We start from the raw sequence: 23283 nt of genomic DNA, 5'->3' as shown, positions 1-23283 counted from the left end.
GCGTTGCTGTTGTATTCTGCTGACAAAGCGCACGTGTCAAAAGTGCATGCACTGGAGCTGTGATATAATTGGGCCGGTGCAATGCCCTTTTGTAGGGTCTGTCGTTAACTTATATATATATTATATATATATTATTGATAAGGCGACGTATGAGCACTGAGATCCCAGAAGATATAAACATATATTAAACGAATACACTTGACTATGATGTTGTTTAGTTTCGTATTGATCTTTATTCTTCTGAGCCCGGGTTTATATACCCAGACTCATGCATAATTTCAACCCTTAAATCCAATGCATCTATTGCTGAGTGTGTAAGGCTCAGCATTGGGCTATTACATATTCTTATCTTATCGCTGAGCGTGTAAGACTCCACGTTGGTCTATTAGCTATTCTTATCCTATCGCTGAGTTTGTAAGGCTCAGCGCTCGTCTCCTTCGTAATCTGACTCTGGGGTTGCAAGGGTTGGTCTTCATTTGTATATTTATGCAGTCCGTACATGTGGCCTTTATCTTTTCACAGCGCACTACCTGCTAGTCGCTGAGTGCGTCGGAGGCATGTATACGATCATCGTATATTCATATGTTCATGCCTGAACATTCTGCGGGGGGCCAAGTATGTGACTTCCGGAATTGCTGTCTGTGGAAATCTTAATAATATACAGGACAAATACAAATTTGATAATTGTTAATATTCTTGACGAAATGATCAATCCAATCCTTATGTTCGTTCCTGAACATTCTGCGGGGCCCAGAGAGTGTGACATCCAGATAAACCGAGTGTGCCACCAGTACCTTGGACTTTTGCTTAGGTGGCGGCTCCCATGCCAAGTGAAGTCGATCCTCTTTGAAGAACTTCCGCGGATTTTGGGTGCCATCATTTGTTGCATTAGTATAGCTGAGTGCATCTGTTGAGGAAGTTGTCAATCGTTTCATTGTTGCCGAAGGCAAAGCCTCCAAATGGTAGATATCCTTTGTTTGATCCTGATGCTTTAGAACAGATATTGATTCGCTTGTAGTAGTTATGGTTGTTTCCTTTAAAATGTTGCTGCTACTTCCAATCCCTCTCCGATGTAATTGTACTTGCAGTTTTAGTCTCCATAGTTGCTGCTGTTATCATCACTGGAGAGTTTGAGTCGGTATTGTCGCTGTTCTCTTCAGCTGCACATCCAGCCGCTGTTGCAGTCTCCGAAGAAGTTTGCTCTTCCGTCGTGCGGCCAAGTGTGGAAATATCATCCATTGGTCGAACTTCCAATTGGATATCTGTTGATGTATCTTGAGCGATACTCAACGTCGATGTCGAAGTTGTGGCAGAAATTCCATTCTAGTCCTCATCTTCTATGCCCTCCGAATCCAATATCGGAGTTGGTGGTGCCCAGATCTTCTTTATTGGTCTCTTGTCTTCACCCAGCTTTGTTTTTGTTGTTACTATTTGAACTTTATTTTTTGTTCTGTAGATTGAGTTATATATCTTCTCATGTGTGGGCTTGCCGGCGGGCTGAAATCCCACTTTTTGAACACAATTGCATCCAAAGCTGCCTGAGATGCTAGCATCTCATCAGCGGTGACCTCGTCACTGTTATCGGAGGTGCTCACGCAATTTCGGATACTGTCTTCATCATCATTCTTCAGCAGTTCCTTGTCCACTGGCATATAACGTTTGTAGCATCTACATAAACAGTCCCACGATAACTTGTAGTTACCCACTCCCATTGCGAAATTGCTTATCATTTGTACATCTTCTCCTTTGACATACATTTGCAAGTATAGCAGTTTCGTCTTGTCACTGATATCCTTTCTGTTGTGGATTATTTTGGTGAACTGCTCGAACAACGTCGGCCACGCCTTAGGACTTCCATTAAAGTAAGGAAGTGTTGGTCTCGGTCGCTTTGGAGTGTCTTTTTTTATGTTTTGCAGTGCACTTATTTTTCTTTCCAGCCTTTTAGACACTGTGTACACTTTGATTTCCAGTGCGTCTATGCCATCGATTTCATGGACACGCTTATCATATTTAACCTCCAAATCGGTAAGCGTTCATTGGACTTTATTCCAGAGGAACTCTAGCGTTTCTTTGCTGTCTAGAGCATCCTCCTGGCTGCTGAGCTCAATGTTGGCCTGCACTTCTTCAATGTGCAGCCATACTCTTTAAACTCTTTTGTCCAAAAAGTTAAACAACTTCACCATTGGGCTCGACCAACCGAATAAAAACATCTCATGCTTTGATGTTTCCGGTCTCGTTTCCCAGCTATAAAGTTGGTCTGTGTCTATGGCGTGATCGGTAACTTTGGTCCTGATTTCGGTCATTATGCCATCAAATATTTCTCGTTAAATAGTGATGGTTGACGACACAGTTGTTTGTTTATTGTAGATCCATTGGCTTTTCCCGTTGGAGTTTTTTTTTGATTCGATCACTAGGTTGATCTTGCTGTGCCTCGACTCACAGCTTGGGTTGGTAAGCCAATGCACACATCTACAATTATTTAGAACTTCACTTTGTACTTAACACAAACACTTTTCCTTGTGGACTGCATCGAAGTATTAAAATACTTCCTCCGGCTCGAAGGACCATGGACGAATACACTTGACTATGATGTTGTTTAGTTTCGTATTGATCTTTATTCTTCTGAGCCCGGGCTTATATACCCAGACTCATGCATAATTTCAACCCTTAAATCTAATGCATCTATTGCTGAGTGTGTAAGGCTCAGCATTGGGCTATTACATATTCTTATCTTATCGCTGAGTGTGTAAGACTCCGCGTTGGTCTATTGGCTATTCTTATCCTATCGCTGAGTTTGTAAGGCTCAGCGCTCGTCTCCTTCGTAATCTGACTCTGGGGTTGCAAGGGTTGGTCTTCATTTGTATATTTATGCAGTCCGTACATGTGGTCGTTATCTTTTCACAGCGCACTACCTGGTAGTCGCTGAGTGCGTCGGAGGCATGTATACGATCATCGTATATTCATATGTTCATGCCTGAACATATATTAATTTTTATAACCTGACCGTTTATTAAATATTTTTATAGCTCGTGTGACCATTGCAAGACAAGATTAACAAGTACGAAGGCTCTTGTCCAGACTGCTCGACTAGGAGGTACCCTGAACCCTCCAATCTTATATTCTTATCATTCTGCACTTCTTTTATGCAGACACATACATCCACACGCCGCTGGCAGCGATTGCGCTTGGGCTGCGCTGCAGTGAATTAGACATACAATGTTAATGAAACTTTGAGAGCGTAATCATATTGTGAAAATGTATTTATATTCCAAAGCACAAGTCTCTAATACTTAAAATAATATAATGGGCGTGGTATCCAAAATCTGTAAATTACAAAATGTTTGTATTCATCATATTTACACAGTAAATCTGAAGTCTCCACGTCTAATAGTGTTCAAATGAGGCTGAAAAAACGATAACAATTTCTCGATTATTTTCGATAAAAAAGTTATTGGAGGTGTTATCGAAAAAATTAAGCAAGAACGTACTGCGTATGGTATACACGAGTATGCATGCCAAATCAGCTCTCTAACTTTTATATCTTCTGAGATCGACGCACTCATACAGATGGACGGACGGGCGGACGGACGGACGGATAGATGGACAGGGCTATATCGACTCAGCTCGTCGCCCCGATCAAGAATATATATACTTAGGACGTCTGCGATGATTTCTTCCGCCTGTCAAATACTTTTCCCAAAAGCATTATACCCGGATTTCCCATTTTCAATGGGTTCAGGATATCTAAGATCTAACCTAATATTCTTAAAACTAAATAAATTGAAAACTTATATTACGTGTTATGTCTATGGGTACAAGGTAAGCTGACAATAATACATATGTATATATACTTATATTCAGCGATTATGCTTTATTTGCATGTGTCTCCCGTTCACAATACCTACTGAATAGGTACGGGCAAATGCACTGGGCAAGCGCCTAAGTAAATAATTAAATATATAAGTACAAACACATGTACATATTGACATACATATTATATATCAAATGAAAGGCACTTTTGATATTTATCATAGAAATCATTTATAATAACTCGTTGCTAGCAACAACGCCACTCCATTTTTGTAAAGTGTGATGACAAAACTGAGTGATGCAGCACCATCTAAGAAATCATAATTAAACTCACTTTCAAGATGTCTAACGGTTGAATCGCAATGATATTTTAAGAATGTGCCAAAATATGAATGTTTGTGTGCACACTCATAGGAACACTGTTGTGACTGCTGCACGTGCGTTTGCTGATTGGCCAAACATTTTGTTATTTTTGAACGGGATTTAATGAAGCTTTTAGCATATGTCTGCATATTCCATTGAATACTTGAAATATTATAAACAAGTAATAAGAGTCTAGTCGAGGACTTATAAATATTCAAAATTTCTATATCTAATATTTTTTAGTCGCTTTAGTGGCTACGCAGGGCGCAATCATCTGTCGCTATATACACTGTATACAGTTTCAAATCTCGATTCAGGTACAATATCGTCTGTATATGTAGCGAGTAGAGCTTTACTAGGATTTTGCATGTGGTGCACGCTAGGGGAGGGCAGGTCAGCTGTGTATATGGAGTAAAGCGGCGGCCCTAGTACAATGCCCTTCGGATCTCCAGCTCTCATCTGGCCACGAGTCGAATAGGTGCTCGCTACTCTGACCGTAAATTGTCGACCTTCCAGGTACGATCGTAGAATCCCGAAATAAGGTGCCGGAAAGAATTCTTTGATTTTGCTTAGAAGCCCTATATGCTAGACCCTATCAAATGCTTGCTGCATATCAACGAAATATGCATGGCAGTGTTCCCTATCATCAAAAGCTTGAAGAATGTGATTCGACCTTGCTCCACAGTCCCATGTCCTTACCGAAAGCCAAACGGGTGCTCCGTTAAGATGCGACATTCCCTGATGATACTGCCAAGACGATTGACAATAAGAGTCTCCCATACTTTAGATAGTGACTACAGTAGACTTATTGGACGGGGCCATTCTCTGGCTTTGCTGGCTTGTCGATCATTACAATCGCTGCCATCTTCCATTGCTTTGGAAAGAATTGCACCCTCATCATAGCGTTAAATATTAAAGCTATGAAGATGATCGCCCGAGTAGAGAGGGTTTTTAGCGTTGCATTGCTTACTCTGTCACAACCAGGTGCTTTCTTCATCGGAACTTTATGACTTCAGCAATTTCGTCAACCCAAACTGCCTTAATGGGTAAGGACACTTGTGGAGGTGTTTGCTGATTATCAGTGGTCTCTTTGATCTTTGATTACCAAGACATCGGATTGGTACCTGTCTGAACGGTTGTCTCTTAAATGACTTGGTACACTTCCAAGCCGAGTATCCAGCATAGTATCAATTGTATAATCAAGAGAAGCCAGCTTTTGCTCAAAAAAATTGCTTCGAGTTTCTCTCAGTAGATTTCGTAGTTGCTTAACAGACCGGTTCCATAAGATTCGGTCCCAGGGTTCCTGCGATCTGATTGCGCGTCTACGAAGTCTTCTTTTTTGCGACAAAAAATCGCTGGCCTCTCTTGTTAGTCGAACTCCATAGATGGAACCTATCTGGGGTTCAGAAGGTGTTGATGCAGCAGCAGCCGTATAAATACTCTCAGTGAAGCTATTGACAGCCATCTCAATATCATCACCAGAATTTAGGGTGGTATTTAGCTGAATCGAACTCTCTAAATGTTAGTTATTGGAGGGCGATTTGCGTTAGCATTTATGCCTTCTGTTTGCTGTACTAATGATTAGGGCCAGATGATCAGAGTCTAGATCCCAGCTCTGAGTTATGCTTACTCGGAAATCCGGTATTCCATGATACAGGGCAAAGTCTATGCAGGAAGGCGTGTGGTGAAGTGATCCAGTAGCAAGGATCCTAGAGCCAGTAACTGAGATGGCTTCTGCTAGCTGTCGTCGCCTTGGTGAGTTGTATGTGTCTCCCCACAACTAATGACGGGCATTCCAATCGCCACCAACTAAATACCTTTGGCCGCAAGCACGAAGTGTATTGATGAAATGCATATCGTCAATCCTAACCCTTGGAGGGCAGTAAATAGCACTGAAATCCACATCTCCTAGGGCCGTAGATACTTTTAATGATGACATTTTTATGTTACGGGTCTCAATGACTTTTTGAGGGAAATGACGATACGGTCTGAAAGCTGGGTAGCAGGCATATCCTTATACTTTTGCAGTGTCTCCACGCTTTCATCCTGATCTCCGTCAAAAGAAAAATATCGACAATATACATATATAGTACTATACTCACAAGTTTTTCAATATATTGGTTTACTTGCCTGTTATGCTGCTTCTTTTGTTGCTGCCGCTGCAACCATGTAAGAAATTATTATTGTTGTTGGTGATGGATCTGCTGATGCCACTGCTGAAAGTGGTCCTGCAGCTGTAGCAATACTGTCTGTAAATAAGGGATGTGTTGTAGATTATTTAATCCATGTTGCTGTAGTATTTGATGCGGTAAGGGATTATGAAGACGATGCTGAGCAGGTCCATCTTTGCGGCCGGTAATGTGTTGTCTGTCTGTTGTTGTTTTTCGCATTCTCTCGATTCCAATTTTTTTTTTGGACATGGCTTAATATTAATGAAAAAAATGTTAAGCTTTTCATCTTTATTAATCCTTGAGCTTGGGCTATGCATATGGAGAACTTCGGAGACCAGTTATATCTTTATTTAGAGTGCTGTAATATGCAGTAATATCTTTATTTAGAGTGCTGTTGTGTGGATCTCTTCGGGTATAATTTCAAGGGTCCCTTAAGTTGGTTATCACTGGTAGGTACTTCTGGCTGAGTATAAAGTGTCTGATGATGTTCATCTGCGTTCTCAAAAGCCGTGTCTACCTCTTCCTCTTCATCGCTTGAGATGTCCATGTCGAGAGTGGTAAATCTATCATTAGAGTTTGCTTGTTGGATTGTTCTTCGGAGAGCGTGCCGAATTCGAGCAGCACTCCATCGCTTGGAGCTAGAAATGGGTGACCTAAGCTTGTCACTTTTTCGTTTAATTGAACGCCGATTTTGTGCGTTCAGTAATCTTTCGGCAGCGTTAGAACTTTCTGCTATTGCGTCCTTATTACTTATTATATGGCATGTGCTACTAATTGTAAAAGTTGTCATTGTTTAATTGGTGATACTAGAGGCAGTGGTAAATGTTACAGTTGTTGTTGTGCAGTTGCTCTGGCTTACGATTTTTATACCCTGAACGTATTTTTTATTTTATTTATTATTATTATTTTTTCGATAACTCATTCGATAACTTTTTTATCAAGAATAATCGAAAATTTGATTTTGTTTTTTGAGGCTCATCGGAGTACTATTAGACGTGGAGACTTCAGATTTACTGTGTATATACATATGATGAATACAAACATTTTGTAACCAACAGATTTCGGATACCACGCCCCCTTCGCCCCCAATTTGTAAAAAACGTATTTAAAGTACTAGCGACTTGTGCTTTGGAATGTACACACATTTTGACCATATAACTACGCCCTAAAAATTTCATTAAGATCGTGTGTTGACAAAAGAAGTTTTTCACCAAGTAAATTCTGATACTATTGCCCACACTGCAGCGCAGCCCAAGCGCAGTCGCTGCTTACTGCGCAGTTAGCAGAGCGCGGGCGCGGGAGGGTGGATGCATGTGTATGTATGTGTGCGTGCATAAAAGAAGTGCAGAATGATAAGAATATCAGCTTGGAGGGTTCAGGGTATCTCCTAGTCGAGCAGTCTCGGCTAGAGTCTTCTTAATTGTTTTCGGTGTTTTTGTTTTTGTCCTATTGCGGACACCGCGCAAAGTAGCGTTCGAAGTTTATGGCGTGTGCTATTTATAGCACACACGAAGATGCAAAATTGCGAAGCAGAATATCCGCTGACCGCTTCGTTTATTTCCCCTATTGTGCAGTGGCGCGCAAAGAGAATGTATTAGTTTTTCGCACTTCCTTTGTTATACGCATTCACGAAAATGAAATGAGTATATTGGCAATAACCAGAGAGCACCTAGACTAGACAACTAGTGGAAAGCTTTTCGCACGCTTTTTCTGGGGCTTTAGAACCCCAGACAGCTTTGGATTCGCTCGTCTTCTTACTTTTAGGTTCGAGCTACAAAAAAATATACGAAAGCACAATCATTTCGCTTCACGCACTCGACCGAGTTGGTCATATGTTGAACAAAAGATCCCTCTATGCTCAATGTTTCCCTTGCGAACTCTTTGAACCGTTTGCCAAGCTCGTAGAAAATATGTATATGCGTTTTCGTTATTAATTGTGGGAAGGGTATGATAGCGTGGTGTTCATAATGCAAATGTTTTCGCGATACTACAGCCCCTTGATCCATGTATGAGCATCTGTATGCCTAAATGCGAAGGTCTTGCTGCCTGTAGCAATTTCAGAGCCCCGAATTTGCATTTGGTAGATCTTGTGAGCTATTCAGACTTACATATATACATAAGTTTGATTGTGTGTATGCAGGGGCCGCGATGCTCACAAATGCTGGGGTATCATTATAGAAGCATTTGAGCCTTTATATGTGCGTGTGTGTATGTTTATGAGTGTATGCATGCGACATGAGACATTGTGCAAACGATTTTGGGTTTTAATTGAAGAGGCGCGCTTATATTTAAGTAGCTGACTGACTATAGTAACATACATGGATCAAGGGGCATGGATCAAGGGGCTGTAGTGTGCGTGTGCCCGCTCGTCGCGAAAACATCTTCATTATGAACACCACGCTATCATACCCTCTCCACAAATAATAACGAAAACGCAAATATTTTGTACGAGCCTGGCAAACGATTCGAAGAGTTCGGTATACTCTTCACACAGAAGAGAAGACATGGGCTCTTGCTGCGGCTAAATTTGAATTTTCGTGAGCTGCTGCTTGTGCTCACATGCATATGCACATATACACATTTGAGAGAGCAGAGAGCATCGAGAGAGAGAGGGGGAGAGAGCAAGAAAAAAATTGAGCATAGAGTGATCTTTTGTTCAACATTTGACCAACTCGGTCGAGCGCAAGAAGAGAAATGATTGTGCTTTCGTATATTTTCGTAGCTCGAACCTAAAAGTACTTCGCCGAGCGAATCCAAAGCTGTCTGGGGTTCTAAAGCCCCAGAAAAAGCGTGCAAAAAGCTTGCCACTAGTTGGCTAGTCTAGGTGCTCTCTGGTTAGTGATATTGATTGTGTGCAATGTCCGTCTTGCTGTCCGTCCGTCTGTCCGTATGAACGCAGTTCATTTCGGCGCTATTGAAGCTAGAGACTTAAAATTTGGAACATATATACGTGTACATCTCCGATTTATTAAGTGTTGAAATTTTCTTTATTCGCACACTAGAGGCGAGGCGAATCTGACAATACATTTTCCGATATGCCTGAAATCATATTAGTTGAAAAGCTAGAAAGCTGAAATTTGGGATGAAAATGTGTATCGACCACCCAAGATCACGTCTATGGCGGATATATCTACGCCCATTGGGGGCGTGGCAAATCGGATAAAACTGTATCTCCTAGAATTATTAGGCTAGAACGTTAATTTTGCACGTGAGCTATAAGTGTTATGATCCTATAAAGATTTATGAAAAAACAAGTAAGAAAACTCTAGTCCAGAGCGCTCGACTAGATACTACCCTGAACCAAACTAATAGAAAAGCACATTTAGTATGGTTCAAATTTCAATTTCGATGTATTTAAAAATATAAATGAAATAGAAAACTCATTTAATTAAATGTATAAAAATTTTGAAACAATTAAAAAAAAAAGAACTGCGACACGCTCTGGCTTTGAACCCGAGACCTCGTGATCAAGCGCCGCGCTTTCTGTCTTGACGCCACCTCACTGTTCGAACTTCCAAAACTGAAATAGATTCACTGATGCAACGCCATCTAGCAGAACTAAACGAAACAAACTGCTGATGTGATTCTAATAATGTGCTAGAAGATGTTTGAATGTATGTGTGCACACGTATAGGAAGACTGCTGTTGCTGCAGCACGTGCGTTTGTTAATTGGCCAAACATTTTGTTATTTTCTAAAGTCGATTGACTAAACCGAATTTAATGAAACTTTCAGCATATGATCTACATATTCTATTGAATAATTGACAAATTTGACAAAATTAAAAATCTTTCAGAATTAGCTACAGTGGCGTCTGCCTTGATTGATAATGCTTTTAATTGATAACAAGATATCGGGAATAGTTATCAATTTTTAAAGATAAACTCGACATCCCCGCTTTCGGTCATTAAAAGAAAAACCAAATCTCTAGCTCTTATATCTTCTGAAATCGACGCGTTCAAACATACGGACGGATAGACAGACGAACAGGGCCAAATCGACTCAGCTCGTCGCCCTGTTCAAGAATATATATACTTTGTGGGGTCTGCCACGCCTCCTTCTGCCTGTTACATACGTTTAACAAAACCATTATACCCTGATTTCCCATTTTTAATGGGTTCAGGGTATAATGATTTGTCTACGCCTTTTAGGGGCGTGGTAATTCGGACCTGAAGATATGGTGATTTTTTAAATTCTGCTATAGTTTGGACACTATTGATGCTAGAGACCTCAAATTTGGTAAATATACTCGGGCTGACCTTCAAAGTCCAAAAATATTTGTTGGATATATGTCCGCTCACAAGGGGCGTGGCAAACCGCAAAAGTTTATAACTCCTAAAGTATGAGAGCTAGAAGCTAAAAATTTGGATAGTTGTAACGTGGCAGTCGGGCGTTACCGACTGTGGAATACTCATTCACACCTCAAGCAATTTAGTGGCCAAGTTTAGTGCTAATACTTGTAAAATGCCTCACCTGCGACCCACCTTACATTACGCTTAGACACAGAATTAATAGACATAGAATTGGTAGTGTATAAGGCTTAGGTGTATAAGATGTGAGAAGGAAATAGAATGAAGTTATAAAATAATTTTTGTAGTACGTAAGTTGTTATTAAGTATAGTTATTTAGTATAGTTATTAAGTATAGTTATTAAGTGTAGTCATTATGTGTAGTTATTAAGTGTAATAGTTAAGCGTAGCCTTCAGCTTTAGAGAAGCTGCGCAAGAATTTGAATATGCGCGTTCGGCAATGCGACCGTGCAGCTCAAAAGCTCGTGGGGAAATACGCGAAAGAGAGCGGCGAAAGCTGCAAGCGTATTTTCAATACCCCCTCGCCTTTCCCATTTCTCCCACTATCGCTTGTCCCGTTACAATTTACAAATTCCTTGTAAGTGCTGGCCCTGGTGACACTGAGTGTTTCACAAAGTTTAACGTTCTAGCCTTAAAGCTTTAGGAGATAACGTATTATCCGATTTGCCACGTCCCCATTGGGCGTAGATATATCCGCCACGTAATCTTGGGTGGTCGGTGCGGATCTGCCTTTCCAAATTTCAGCTAGCTCCTCCACTAATATGATTTCTGGTATATCGGAAAATGAGTTTTGTGATTTGCCATGCCCATATTGGGCGAATCGGGAAAATGTTAACACTTTATTTATTTTTTTCGTGAATGAGTATAAAAATAGTTCCCATAGTGAGCCCACAATGCATCTGTCCGTCCGTCTGTCCGAATGTATGAACGCGTCGATCTCGGAAGATATAAGAGCAAGAGACTTCAATTTTTTTTAAAATGTCCGTAATATAGCGCGCATTTCGAGCTTATCTATGAGAAACGATTTTTAATCGATAAAAAAACGTCTAAAAAATCTGTTATAAAATTATATATCCCACATAATTAATATAATATTAATATGGGGGTGGTGTGATGTTCTAGTAATTATGGCTAGGAGTGGGGAAAGAGGGGTAGTTAATAAGGAACCACCACTCACGTGTACCCCTACTAGTTTTCTGTCCTCCGCCGTGTCCTCTGCCAGTCTTCAACTTCTTGTCACCGCCGGGTATCGAAACCTCCGCCAATCTTTAATCCTGCAATTCCGCCGCCCGTTTTCATTAAATCTACTCTTTTTGCGTCCTTCGCCTTTTATTTCTCACTTCAATTATCAACTTCAACTTTTTCACTATTTTCGCGGCCGCTTTTTGCGGTGATTGCTTAACAACTTTTTAGATGCGCGTAACTTGAGCGTTCTCCACGCTGGCCACTCGACAACTCATCTGTCCCTTTTTCACGCTCGCCCGAAGCGCTCGACGTCGGCGACGCAACTCTCCACGCAAGAAATCTCCACGCAGGGTTGCGCCGCCGATCACCGATAAATCATCTACGCTTTGGGCGGATCACTTACAATTAATATTATCACTAAATCAAAACTTAAATCGATATTCATTACTCCTTTACCACTAATCTTAACTTTAACTTATTACTAAACCAAAACTCAAATCAAATTCATTATTCGCTTACAACTAACTTTAACTAATCACTAATTACTAAACCAAAAATTCAAATCGATATTCATTATTCACTTACTAATAATCTGAATCGCCTTACAATTTTTGTTGAAGAGCTAGAAAGCTGATATTTGAAATGTAGATCCGCACCGACCACCCAAGATTACGTGCTATGGCGGATATATCTACGTCCATTAGGGCCGCGGCAAACCTCTTAGAATTTTTAAGCAAGAATGTTAAAATTTTGCACGCGATCTAATGTTATGATTATATAAAGATTATATGTCTACGCCTTTAAGAGGCGTGGCAAATCGGACCTGAAGATATAGTGATTTTTTCAAATTCTGATATATTTTGGACACTATTGATGCTAGAGATCTCAAATTTGGTATATTTACTCGGGCTGACCTCCCAAGACCAAAAAGTTTGGTTGGATATATGTCCGCCTTCAGGTAGCGTGGCAAACCGTAAAAGTTCATGTCTTCTTATGTACAAGAGCTAGAAGCTTCAAATTTGGATAGTTAAGTTACCAGTAACTTCCTCCATCGATTCCTTAAACAATATTGTTACGCCTCTTTGGGGCCGCGGCATATCGAAAAATATCCTTTAATTTTTGAGCGCAAGCATCGTTAGCTTGTTCTATGAGCTGACACAGTAGGAGCGTGGCAAATCGAGAAAAACTGAACTTTCTACAGTATTAGAGTCCAACTTGGCTACTAAATTACTTATGGGGTGTGAATGAGTATTCCACAATCGGTAATGTTTGACTGCAACGTTTTTTCTTGTTTTGTAATTATATCGCCTCCACCTTTAGATCTAATCTAATCTGATCTCATAGTGATCAGTTGTGTCGCGCTTGCAAAATCGTATTAACTATTCTTCTTACTTGTGCATTCTCGTGTGTGCTAAAATTAGCACACATCATAAAGTTCGGAAGCTGCTTCGCGCGGTGTCGGCAAAGGAACAAAAACAAAAACAGTAAGAGAACTGCAGTATAACGGCACTCTCTAGCCCCTCTTCCCGCGCTCTGCTCTTATCAGTAAAGTTGATATTCTGAGAACTGTTTCTAAGACATTTTGGTGCATACATTTGATACTGCATATTACGATCTAAGTAATTATAGTATAAATTAAGGTAATGGATGAGAATATTCCCTCTGGCTCTCGGCTTAGTATTAAGTCGATTGACTATGAAAAAATGCTTTTAATAGCGGGGAATCTACCCTCTGTGATTCGATCTGAGTGCAGTTCAGAACTCCAGAGAGCATCAAACATCGGAAGCCAGAGCAACTGCACAACAACAACTATAACATTTACCACTGCCTCCAGTATCACCAATTAAACAATGAAAACTTCTACAATTAGTAGCACAAGCCATACAATAAGTAATAAGGACGCAATAGCAGAAAGTTCTAACGCTGCCGAAAGATTATTGAAAGCACAAAATCGGCGTTCAATTAAACGAAAAAGTGACAAGCTTAGGTCACCCATTTCTAGCTCCAAGCGATGGAGTGCTGCTCGAATTCGGCACGCTCTCCGAAGAATAACCCAACAAGCAAACTCTAAAAATAGATTTGCCACTCTCGACATGGACATCTCAAGCGATGAAGAGAAAGAGGTATACACGGCTTATGAGAACTTAGGTGAACATCATCAGACACTTTATACTCAGCCAGAAGTACCTACCAGTGATAATCAACTTAAGGGACCCTTGAAATTATACCCGAAGAGATCTACACAACAGCACTCTAAATAAAGCTATTACTGCCGATTTTAACCCAAGCTCAAGGATAAATAAAGATGAAAAGCTTAATATTTTTATACTTATTCACGAAAATGAAATGAGTATATTGACTTTGTGCAATGTCCGTCTTGCTGTCCGTCGGGCAGACGACCGTATGAACGCAGTCTATTTCGGCGCTATTAAAACTAGAGACATGAAATTTGGAACATATGTATACTCGTGTATATCTCCGATTTATAAAGTGTTAAAATTTTCCCTGAAATTTGGTATGTAGATCCGCGTCGACCACCCAAGATCACCAGCTAATCCCTTACCGCATCAAATACTACAGCAACATGGATTAAATAATCTACAACACAGCCCTTATTTACAGATAGTATTGCTACAGCTGCAGGACCACTTTCAGCAGTGGCATTAGCAGATCCATCACCAACAACAATAATAATTTCTTACATGGTTGCAGCGGCAGCAACAAAAGAAGCAGCATAACAGGCAAGTAAACCAACGTATTGAAAAGCTTGTGAGTATAGTACTGGAGTTGACCAATATGATAAAGGGTTGGACTGGGGAAAGACTAAATCGTCAGTCTCCGAGCAACGTGGCAGCTTCGAAAGTTCTTATCTGGAATGCCAACAGCAGAAATTGAGCTTCTCGCGCACAACGACACCGTCGATATTCTTCTTTTGACGGAGATCAGGATGAAAGCGTGGAGACACTGCAAAAGTATAAGGATATGCCTGCTACCCAGCTTTCAGACCATCTGGATATAATAACAGCGTTGGTGGAGCGGCGGTATCGTCATTTCCCTCAAAAAGTCATTGAGACCCGTAACATAAAAATGTCATCATTAAAAGTATCTACGGCCCTAGGAGATGTGGATTTCAGTGCTATTTACTGCCCTCCAAGGGTTAGGATTGACGATATGCATTTCATCAATACACTTCGTGCTTGCGGCCAAAGGTATTTAGTTGGTGGCGATTGGAATGCCCGCCATTAGTTGTAGGGAGACACATACAACTCACCAAGGGGACGAGAGCTAGCAGAAGCCATCTCAGTTACTGGCTCTAGGATCCTTGCTACTGGATCACTTCACCACACGCCTTCCTGCATAGACTTTGCCCTGTATCATGGAATACCGGATTTCCGAGTAAGCATAACTCAGAGTTGGGATCTAGACTCTGATCATCTGGCCCTAATCATTAGTACAGCAAACAGAAGGCATAAATGCTAACGCAAATCGCCCTCCAATAACTAACATTTAGAGAGTTCGATTCAGCTAAATACCACCCTAAATTCTGGTGATGATATTGAGATGGCTGTCAATAGCTTCACTGAGAGTATTTATACGGCTGCTGCTGCATCAACACCTTCTGAACCCCAGATAGGTTCTATCTATGGAGTTCGACTAACAAGAGAGGCCAGCGATTTTTTGTCGCAAAAAAGAAGACTTCGTAGACGCGCAATCAGATCGCAGGAACCCTGGGACCGAATCTTATGGAACCGGTCTGTTAAGCAACTACGAAATCTACTGAGAGAAACTCGAAGCAATTTTTTTGAGCAAAAGCTGGCTTCTCTTGATTATACAATTGATACTATGCTGGATACTCGGCTTGGAAGTGTACCAAGTCATTTAAGAGACAACCGTTCAGACAGGTACCAATCCGATGTCTTGGTAATCAAAGATCAAAGAGACCACTGATAATCAGCAGACACCTCTACAAGTGTCCTTACCCATTAAGGCAGTTTGGGTTGACGAAATTGCTGAAGTCATAAAGTTCCGATGAAGAAAGCACCTGGTTGTGACAGAGTAAGCAATGCAATGCTAAAAACCCTCTCTACTCGGGCGATCATCTTCATAGCTTTAATATTTAACGCTATGATGAGGGTGCAATTCTTTCCTAAGCAATGGAAGATGGCAGCGATTGTAATGATCGACAAGCCAGGAAAGCCAGAGAATGACCCCGTCCAATAAGTCTGCTGTAGTCACTATCTAAAGTATGGGAGACTCTTATTGTCAATCGTCTTGGCAGTATCATCAGGGAATGTCGCATCTTAACGGAGCACCAGTTCCTCACCTAAAAGCTACGGCTAGGACTGCGGCCAACAACTGCGGTGGCTGGTTAACAGACGCATCATCATGTCACTGAGAGGTAAGAGAGCGGTCTATGTTCACTGTGTAACCCCAATTCGGTCTTATGATGTGTAGATTTGGGGAATATGCGCAAAATCCAAATAAAGACGCATTCAGATTCTGCAAAATCGAGTACTGCGACAAATCACAAACTGTCCATAGTATGTACGCGACTCAGGGTACAATGGTTTTGAAAAACGTATGTAAGAGGCAGAAGGAGGCGTGGCAGACCCCACAAAGTATATATATTTTTGACCCGGGCAATGAGCTGAGTCGATTTACCCCTGTCTGTCTGGCTATCAGTCTGTCCGTCCGTCCGTATGTATAAACGCGTCGATCTCAGAAGATATAAGAGCTAGAGACTTGAAATTTTTTTCCTAGGTCCGTGTATATCACGCGCATATCAAGTTTATCACTAAAAATCGATAACTACTACCGATATTTTATTATCGATTAAAAACCTTATCGAAAGCTAGTTATTTAATTATATCTACTACACCTTTAGAGCTAGAGCTTACAAATTTTGAATGTAGATTCATGTTTATTTTATATCATTTCGGCTTTTGTTAAAATTTACCCCCCGACCTTAAATCCACCCCCTCACCATCACCTTTGTAAAAGGCGAAATTCAAGTAGTACAGACTTGCGCTTTGGAATGTACATACATTTGAACATTATGTTTACGGTCTGATTGGACGTCTAGAATTAAATTATTCAAAAAATAAATTCGTTTAATATTGCCTACCCTGCAGCGCAGCCCAATTGCAGTCGCTGCGCAGTTAGCAGAGCACGTTCTAATACTTGCGGTGAAATCCAGCGGTGCAAGAGAGGGGGGCCAATAGCGTCACTGTTTTGGCGTCAGAGCTTTCCTCTTTCCTTTTCTTTTAGGCGCGAAAAAATTTGCAACTTTAGGCGTCACACTTGTGCAAATAGTAAATATCAGGTGCACTCACTCTAACAGCTGTTTGTAGTGCTGGAAATTGCAGGGATCAATTAGCTGCACACTAACTTTGTTGCTGTGAGTTGCTGAGTCTTAGCATAGACAGCAACCTAGCTGCTGGAGTGAAGTAGTAGTTATTAGAAGACGGGCTCTCACTGTAGTTAAGCTGAGTTTAAGTTACTGCGGTCTCTAAACTCAAATTTTATTAGTCGTCATTGCCGTGGTAGTCGGAGTTGGTTAGTGTCCACAAGACGGCCAAAGCGTTCTGTAATCGACCGGTTCAAAACTGTGAGGTACAGACCTCGCCGGTCAAGAAAGTAGTGGAGAAAGCTAGCGATAAGAATTGCATGTAGCAATATGCCTAAGCGGTCAAGGGAAGTTTCCTCCGAACAGAGGAAAACTCCCTCAAATAAACCGAGACCCAATAAAATTGCAGCGAACCCAAAAGAGCCAATGGCTCTGCGGGCTTTAAACTAAAACCCCAAACCATACAGGTCGACAGACAAACCCGAGCAGCTGGACAGTTGTCAAAGGACGCAAGCCTATGCTAAAACGTCCCAGAACTGACGCAATTGCAATTTCAGGCGTAGGTGATTGTAGCTATGCGGACGTGCTACGTGTACCCAAGAGCGACCCAAATTTAAAGCATCTAAGCGGCGACGTTCAAGGCATTAGGAAGACAGCTAAGGGGGACCTTTTGTTGCAATTGAGTAGGAAGCCGGAACATAGCGCTCTGCACGAAAGTAAAGGCAAGGCCTTGGGCGACCGAGCGGTTGTTAAGACACTTACCGAATCGGCTCACATTGAGATTCGTGATTTAGATGAGTTAGCGAGCAAAGAGGAAATCTTGGAGGCAATTAGGGTGGAGTTGAAGGGTAGCTCGCTCCCCATAGAGGCTATCAAATCACTTCAACCAGCCTTTGGTGGACAGCGAAGGGCTACGGTTGCTCTTCCAATTGGTAAAGCTAAAACTCTGCTCGAGCTGTCCAAAATCAGACTAAGATGGGTAGTATACCGTATCCGAGCCGTGGATCACGATTACGTTCATATTGCAGCCAACTGCGTCAGCGACTGTGACCATAGAGCAGACCATAAGAGAAAAACGTATATACGTAGCCTTTCTCAGTGAGCCTCATTACCGTAGGTCGGCCTGCCATACAACATGGGCAACAGGCGCAAATGACAAGGCTGTGTTGCGGGTATGTGGCAACTCAGCGAATGTACATTCGGATGTTAAGTCATTAAATGAGCTCGTACGTGGTCGATATGGTAACTTATGGCTCTACAGTTGCTATCTGGCTCCCAGCATGCAGTTCAGTGAATTTGCAACGGTACTAGACGAGCTTGCCGAGGATGCCAGGGGTCGGAAGGCCATTATAGCAGGAGATTTCAACGCATGGGCGTCAGAATGGGGCAGCCACACAACAAAGGCCAGAGGCCATATCCTACTGGAGATCTTCGCAGCACTGGATGTTGCACTGCTCAACACTGGCCACGAGTTCACCTTCAGTCGGGCTGGATACGGATCTGTAATTGACATTACTTTTGTCACTTCATCCCTCTATCGGGAAGCAACATAGCTATACGGCCAGCAATCATACGGCACTTCTGTTCACAATAGGTGAGGTACCTGCCAGGGCATCAATCTTGTGGAGAGAATCGTATCGACTGGATACTTTTGATCCCGCGGTCTTTTCAGTGGCTATTCAGTCTCTGGGCACAATTGATAATGCTGAGGCCAGAGCATGCAAAATAGTAGCCCAAATTAAGAGTGCCTGCGATTGGAGCATGTTAAGTCGCAAACAGCTCACGCGACAACAGGAGCCTATGTATTGGTGGAATGTACAAATAGGTGACATTCGACGCAAATGCATCCAGGCGCAAAAAATTGCAAGTCTCTAGCTCTTATATCTTCTGAGATCGACGCGTTCATACATGCGGACGGACAGACGGACGGGCAGACAGACGGACAGGACGGACTTGAAATACGCCTTTTACAAAAGTGAGGGTGAGGGGGTGGAGGGTGAACTTTTAACAAAAACCGAAGCTCTAGCTCTAAAGGTGTAGTAGATATAATTAAATAACTAGCTTTCGATAAGGTTTTTAATCGATAACATAATATCGGTAGTAGTTATCGATTTTTAGTGATAAACTTGATATGCGCGTGATATACACGGACCTAGGAAAAAAATTTCAAGTCTCTAGCTCTTATATCTTCTGATATCGACCGGTTCATAGGTGCGGACGGACAGACAGACGGACAGGGCCAAATCGACTCAGCTTGTCGCCCTCAAGAATATATATACTTTGTGGGGTCTGCCACGCCTCCTTCTGCCTTTTACATACGTTTAACAAAACCATCATACCCTGATTTCCCATTTTCAATGGGTTCAGGGTATAAAAAGGCAGTTGATTCTTGTGGATCTCTCTCAAGAATTATGCTTAACACGCGGGGACCAAAACAGCAACGACGCCTCCTTCTAATGAGCGTCATAAGGTCCGTCATCCTCTACGCTGCGCCAATATGGGCAAGCGCGATTGCAACGCCGAGCTACAGCCGGGGCATTTGCGCGGTCTACAGATTAAGCGCAATCAGAGTCTGCTGCGCATTCAGAACAGTCTCTGAAGACGCGGCGCTCATCATAGCCAGCATGGTGCCTCTGGAGGACTTAGTCGCCGAGGCCGTGGAACGGAATGCACACGAGCCTTTACGACGCAACGATATTAGAGCGAACAGCATTGCACGATGGCAAAGAAGGTGGAACAGCTCAACTAAAGGGCGGTGGACCATACTCTTATCTCTCTCTTGAGCCATGGATAACCCGCAAACACGGTGAAGTTAATTTTTATCTTTCACAGATTCTATCGGGACATGGATGCTTCCGGAGCTACTTGAAGCTCTTTGGCCACGATGAAACCGACGAACGCTTTTCGTGCGGACGAGATCTGGTGGAAGACGCCAACCACATCCTATTCGAATGTGGACGCTTCCTAAAGGAGAGGCGTTGTATGGAAGAAGCATTGGGCCGCTCCATTAGAGCGGTCAACATGGTCAACGTGGAGGACGCCAACCACGTTTTATTCAAATGTGGGCGCTTCCTAGAGGAGAGGCGTTGTCTAGAAGAGCATTGGGCCGCTCCATTAGAGCGGTCAACAGGGTCAACGTGATGGAATCGGGGGCAGCTTTGAAACTTATAAGCACTTCTCGACCACAATCATGATGGAGCTTCTCAGAATCGATGAAAGACGAGCTATCCCAAGCTAAGGGGATGCAAAGTGCTTGCGAAGCAATGCTTTACGGCCGTCCCGCAAGCATCGTGCGCTATCCTTAGCCACCTAAACACACTTATTTTGTAAAAGTTGTTAATAAACGAATACCAAAAAAAAAAAAAGAAAAAATAAGACTCACACGCAAACTAAGACACGCACACATATACACATACATACAGTGTTGGCAATATTTTGAGAACTTATTAGTTAAATAATTTAATTTCTAGACGTACGCTCTTAATGAAACTTTCAGAACGTAATAATAATGTTTAAATGTATGTTTATATTGAAGCACAAGTCTCTAGTATCTGAAATACGGCTTTTACTAATATGATGGTGGGGGGGTGGATATAAAGGTGGGGGGGTAAAAATAACATAAATCGAAATTTTATAAAATGCATCTTAATTCTCTAGCTTTAAAGATGTAGGAGATTAAAATAAGATTTTTTATCGACAGCAAATTAACGGGATGAGCTATAATTTTTTAAAGATAAACTCGATATGCACGCTATATCGACGGACAATTACCAAAAATTGAAGAGTCTAGCTCTTATATCTTCTGAGATCTACGCGTTCAAACATACGGACATACGGGCATACGTCGCCCTGATCAAGAATATATATACTTTGTGGGGTCTGCCACGCCTCCTTCTGCCTGTTACATACTTTTAAGGAAACCATTATATCCTGATTTCCCATTTTCAATGGGTTCAGGGTATAAAAACATAAGCTTACCTACTGTAAGTTTGATCTCCATATCTGAAATAAATAGTACATTTTTTATAACATTTTTTTATATTACGCAGAGAATCACCGAGCACAAAGCTTGTTCAGTTAGAAACTACTGGGGACGTCCTACCAGTACCGGCAGATAGGTCGATATGTCCATGGGATAAATCAACTACAAATTTAACTTCTGATGCTATCTCGATTTCACCTAACAACGGAAGTGACGCAGTTCCCTTACCTCATCGGCTATGTGATGCCAATGTCGTAGAGCTGTCAAAGCCATTTACCAGGTATATAAATAAATAAGATCTTTGTATCTAATAAGCTAACTCTTCAAATAGCAATTTAGAATGCTGTGAAGTTATTGAACGTATGCAACGGAACTTTTGCATACGACATCAAAACACCATAGATAACGCAGACGCCTGTATAAGGATTACAACAACAAATTTAACTGAGCAACGTCGTGCTTCCATTTCATTAATGCACAGGTATCTTGTTTTATATACAAAACAGATTTCGGTGACTTTTTATTTTATTTCAATCAGGACAAAAATAAATTTTTGCTATACACTAGCCGAGAAGACGGGTAATTTCATTCAGAAAAACATTTACTTGAATACTGACAATAGAGTTACCAATTATTTATTTTATTTTTTATACCCTGAACCCATTGAAAATGGGAAATCAGGGTATAATGGTTTTGTGTAAAAGTATGTAACAGGCAGAAGGAATCATCGAAGACCCCACAAAGTATATATATTTTTGATCCGTTTGTCCGTATGTTTAAACGCGTCGATCCCGGAATATATAAAAGCTGGAGACAACAAATATATGGGAACAGAAAATCATTTCTCTTCACGCGCTCGGCCGAGATGGTCGACGATTGATCAAAATATGCTTCTATGCTCTCTCTCTCTCTCTCCCTTTCTCTTTCTTTCTCTCACTTTCTCTGTCTCTCTCGATGCTCTCTGCTCTCTGTCTCTCAAATAAGTATACATATGTTTGATTGTGTGTACGCAGTGGACGCGATGCTCACAGTTGTGGGATATCACTTGTAAAAGCATTTGTATTAGAGGTGCCAAACTATCGATGGCACTATCGATGGTCGGATACTATCGAGCGACTGAACTATCGATTGTTCAATGTCTCGATAGTGGACAATAGTATCGTGAAAGGCGCGGGATAAATAATAATAATTTTTCTTAATTTTATATCATAGCTTGCAAATGATAGTTGATCATTTTTTTGAATCTGCTTAGCTCCATAACATAACATAAAAAGCGGCTCTCTTTGTTTTGGTCAAGCGCTTCGCATTGACTCATTGGTGTCACGATCTCAAATGAGTGTCGCGTAAAGAATAATACGATTTTCACTTACACAAAGACCTTCAGCAAAAGACAGTTTGACTAAAAAACTCAACAGAAATGATCTTTGTGTGCATGCAAATACATACATATTTAACGCAACAATTGCGTGTGATTACCCATGCATACGCAAAAGGCAATGCTTGACTTGAGCGAAACGAAAACTTAAATAACTGGCTCGCTCAGAGCGCGAGCGAGCTATCCATACGCGACAAAAACAATTTCTGTCCGAGTCTTTTTATACCCTGAACCCATTGAAAATGGAAAATCAGGGTATAATGGTTTTGTTAAAATGTATGTAACAGGCAGAAGGAGGCGTGGCAGACCCCACAAAGTATATATATTCTTGATCAGCACGACGAGCTGAGTCGATTTGGCCCTGTCCGTCTGTCTGTCTGTCCGTCCGTCCGTCTGTCCGTATGTATGAACGCGTCGATCTCAGAAGATATAAGAGCTAGAGACCTCAACTTTTTTTTAAAATGTCCGTATATTGCGCGCGCATATCGAGTTTATCACTAAAAAACGATAACTCATTCCGACACTTTTTTATCGATAAAAAACCTTATCGAAGATCACTTAAAAAATTATATCTCCTACATCTTTCAAGCTAGAGTCTCCAAATTTAAAATGTATATAAAGATGTATTTTATACAATTTCGGTTTTTGTTAAAATTTACCCCCCACCCCTAAATCCATCCCCTCATCCTCATCTTTGTAGAAGTCGTAAATCAAATATTAGAGACTTGTGCTTCGGTATAC

At 41.4% G+C, this 23283-nt stretch overlaps 1 protein-coding gene and 1 long non-coding RNA gene across 3 annotated transcripts in view; one reads left to right on the top strand and one right to left on the bottom strand.

The window, feature by feature from the left end:
- LOC108655518 (uncharacterized) overlaps positions 1-23283 on the top strand; it is a 96433-nt gene that overhangs the window by 27064 nt on the left and 46086 nt on the right. The window contains exons 5-6 of one of the 2 annotated variants that reach the window (XM_089264612.1): positions 21235-21447; positions 21499-21648. In XM_089264612.1, the coding sequence (XP_089120738.1) occupies positions 21235-21447; positions 21499-21648 (363 nt within the window). The remainder of the gene's footprint in view (positions 1-21234; positions 21448-21498; positions 21649-23283) is intronic. The other variant, XM_089264613.1, reaches the window with a different exon arrangement.
- LOC149090861 (uncharacterized) overlaps positions 16640-23283 on the bottom strand; it is a 93822-nt gene continuing 87178 nt past the window's right edge. The window contains exon 2 of the long non-coding RNA XR_016197463.1: positions 16640-16717. This is a non-coding gene — a long non-coding RNA (uncharacterized LOC149090861). The remainder of the gene's footprint in view (positions 16718-23283) is intronic.

This window comes from Drosophila navojoa, chromosome X, assembly GCF_054131105.1.
Source record: "Drosophila navojoa isolate 15081-1374.11 chromosome X, UAZ_NAV_1.0, whole genome shotgun sequence".
Taxonomy (NCBI): Eukaryota; Metazoa; Arthropoda; class Insecta; order Diptera; family Drosophilidae; genus Drosophila; species Drosophila navojoa.
The sequence above is the reverse complement of the archived record's forward strand: the minus strand, read 5'-3'. Positions and strand labels throughout refer to the sequence as shown.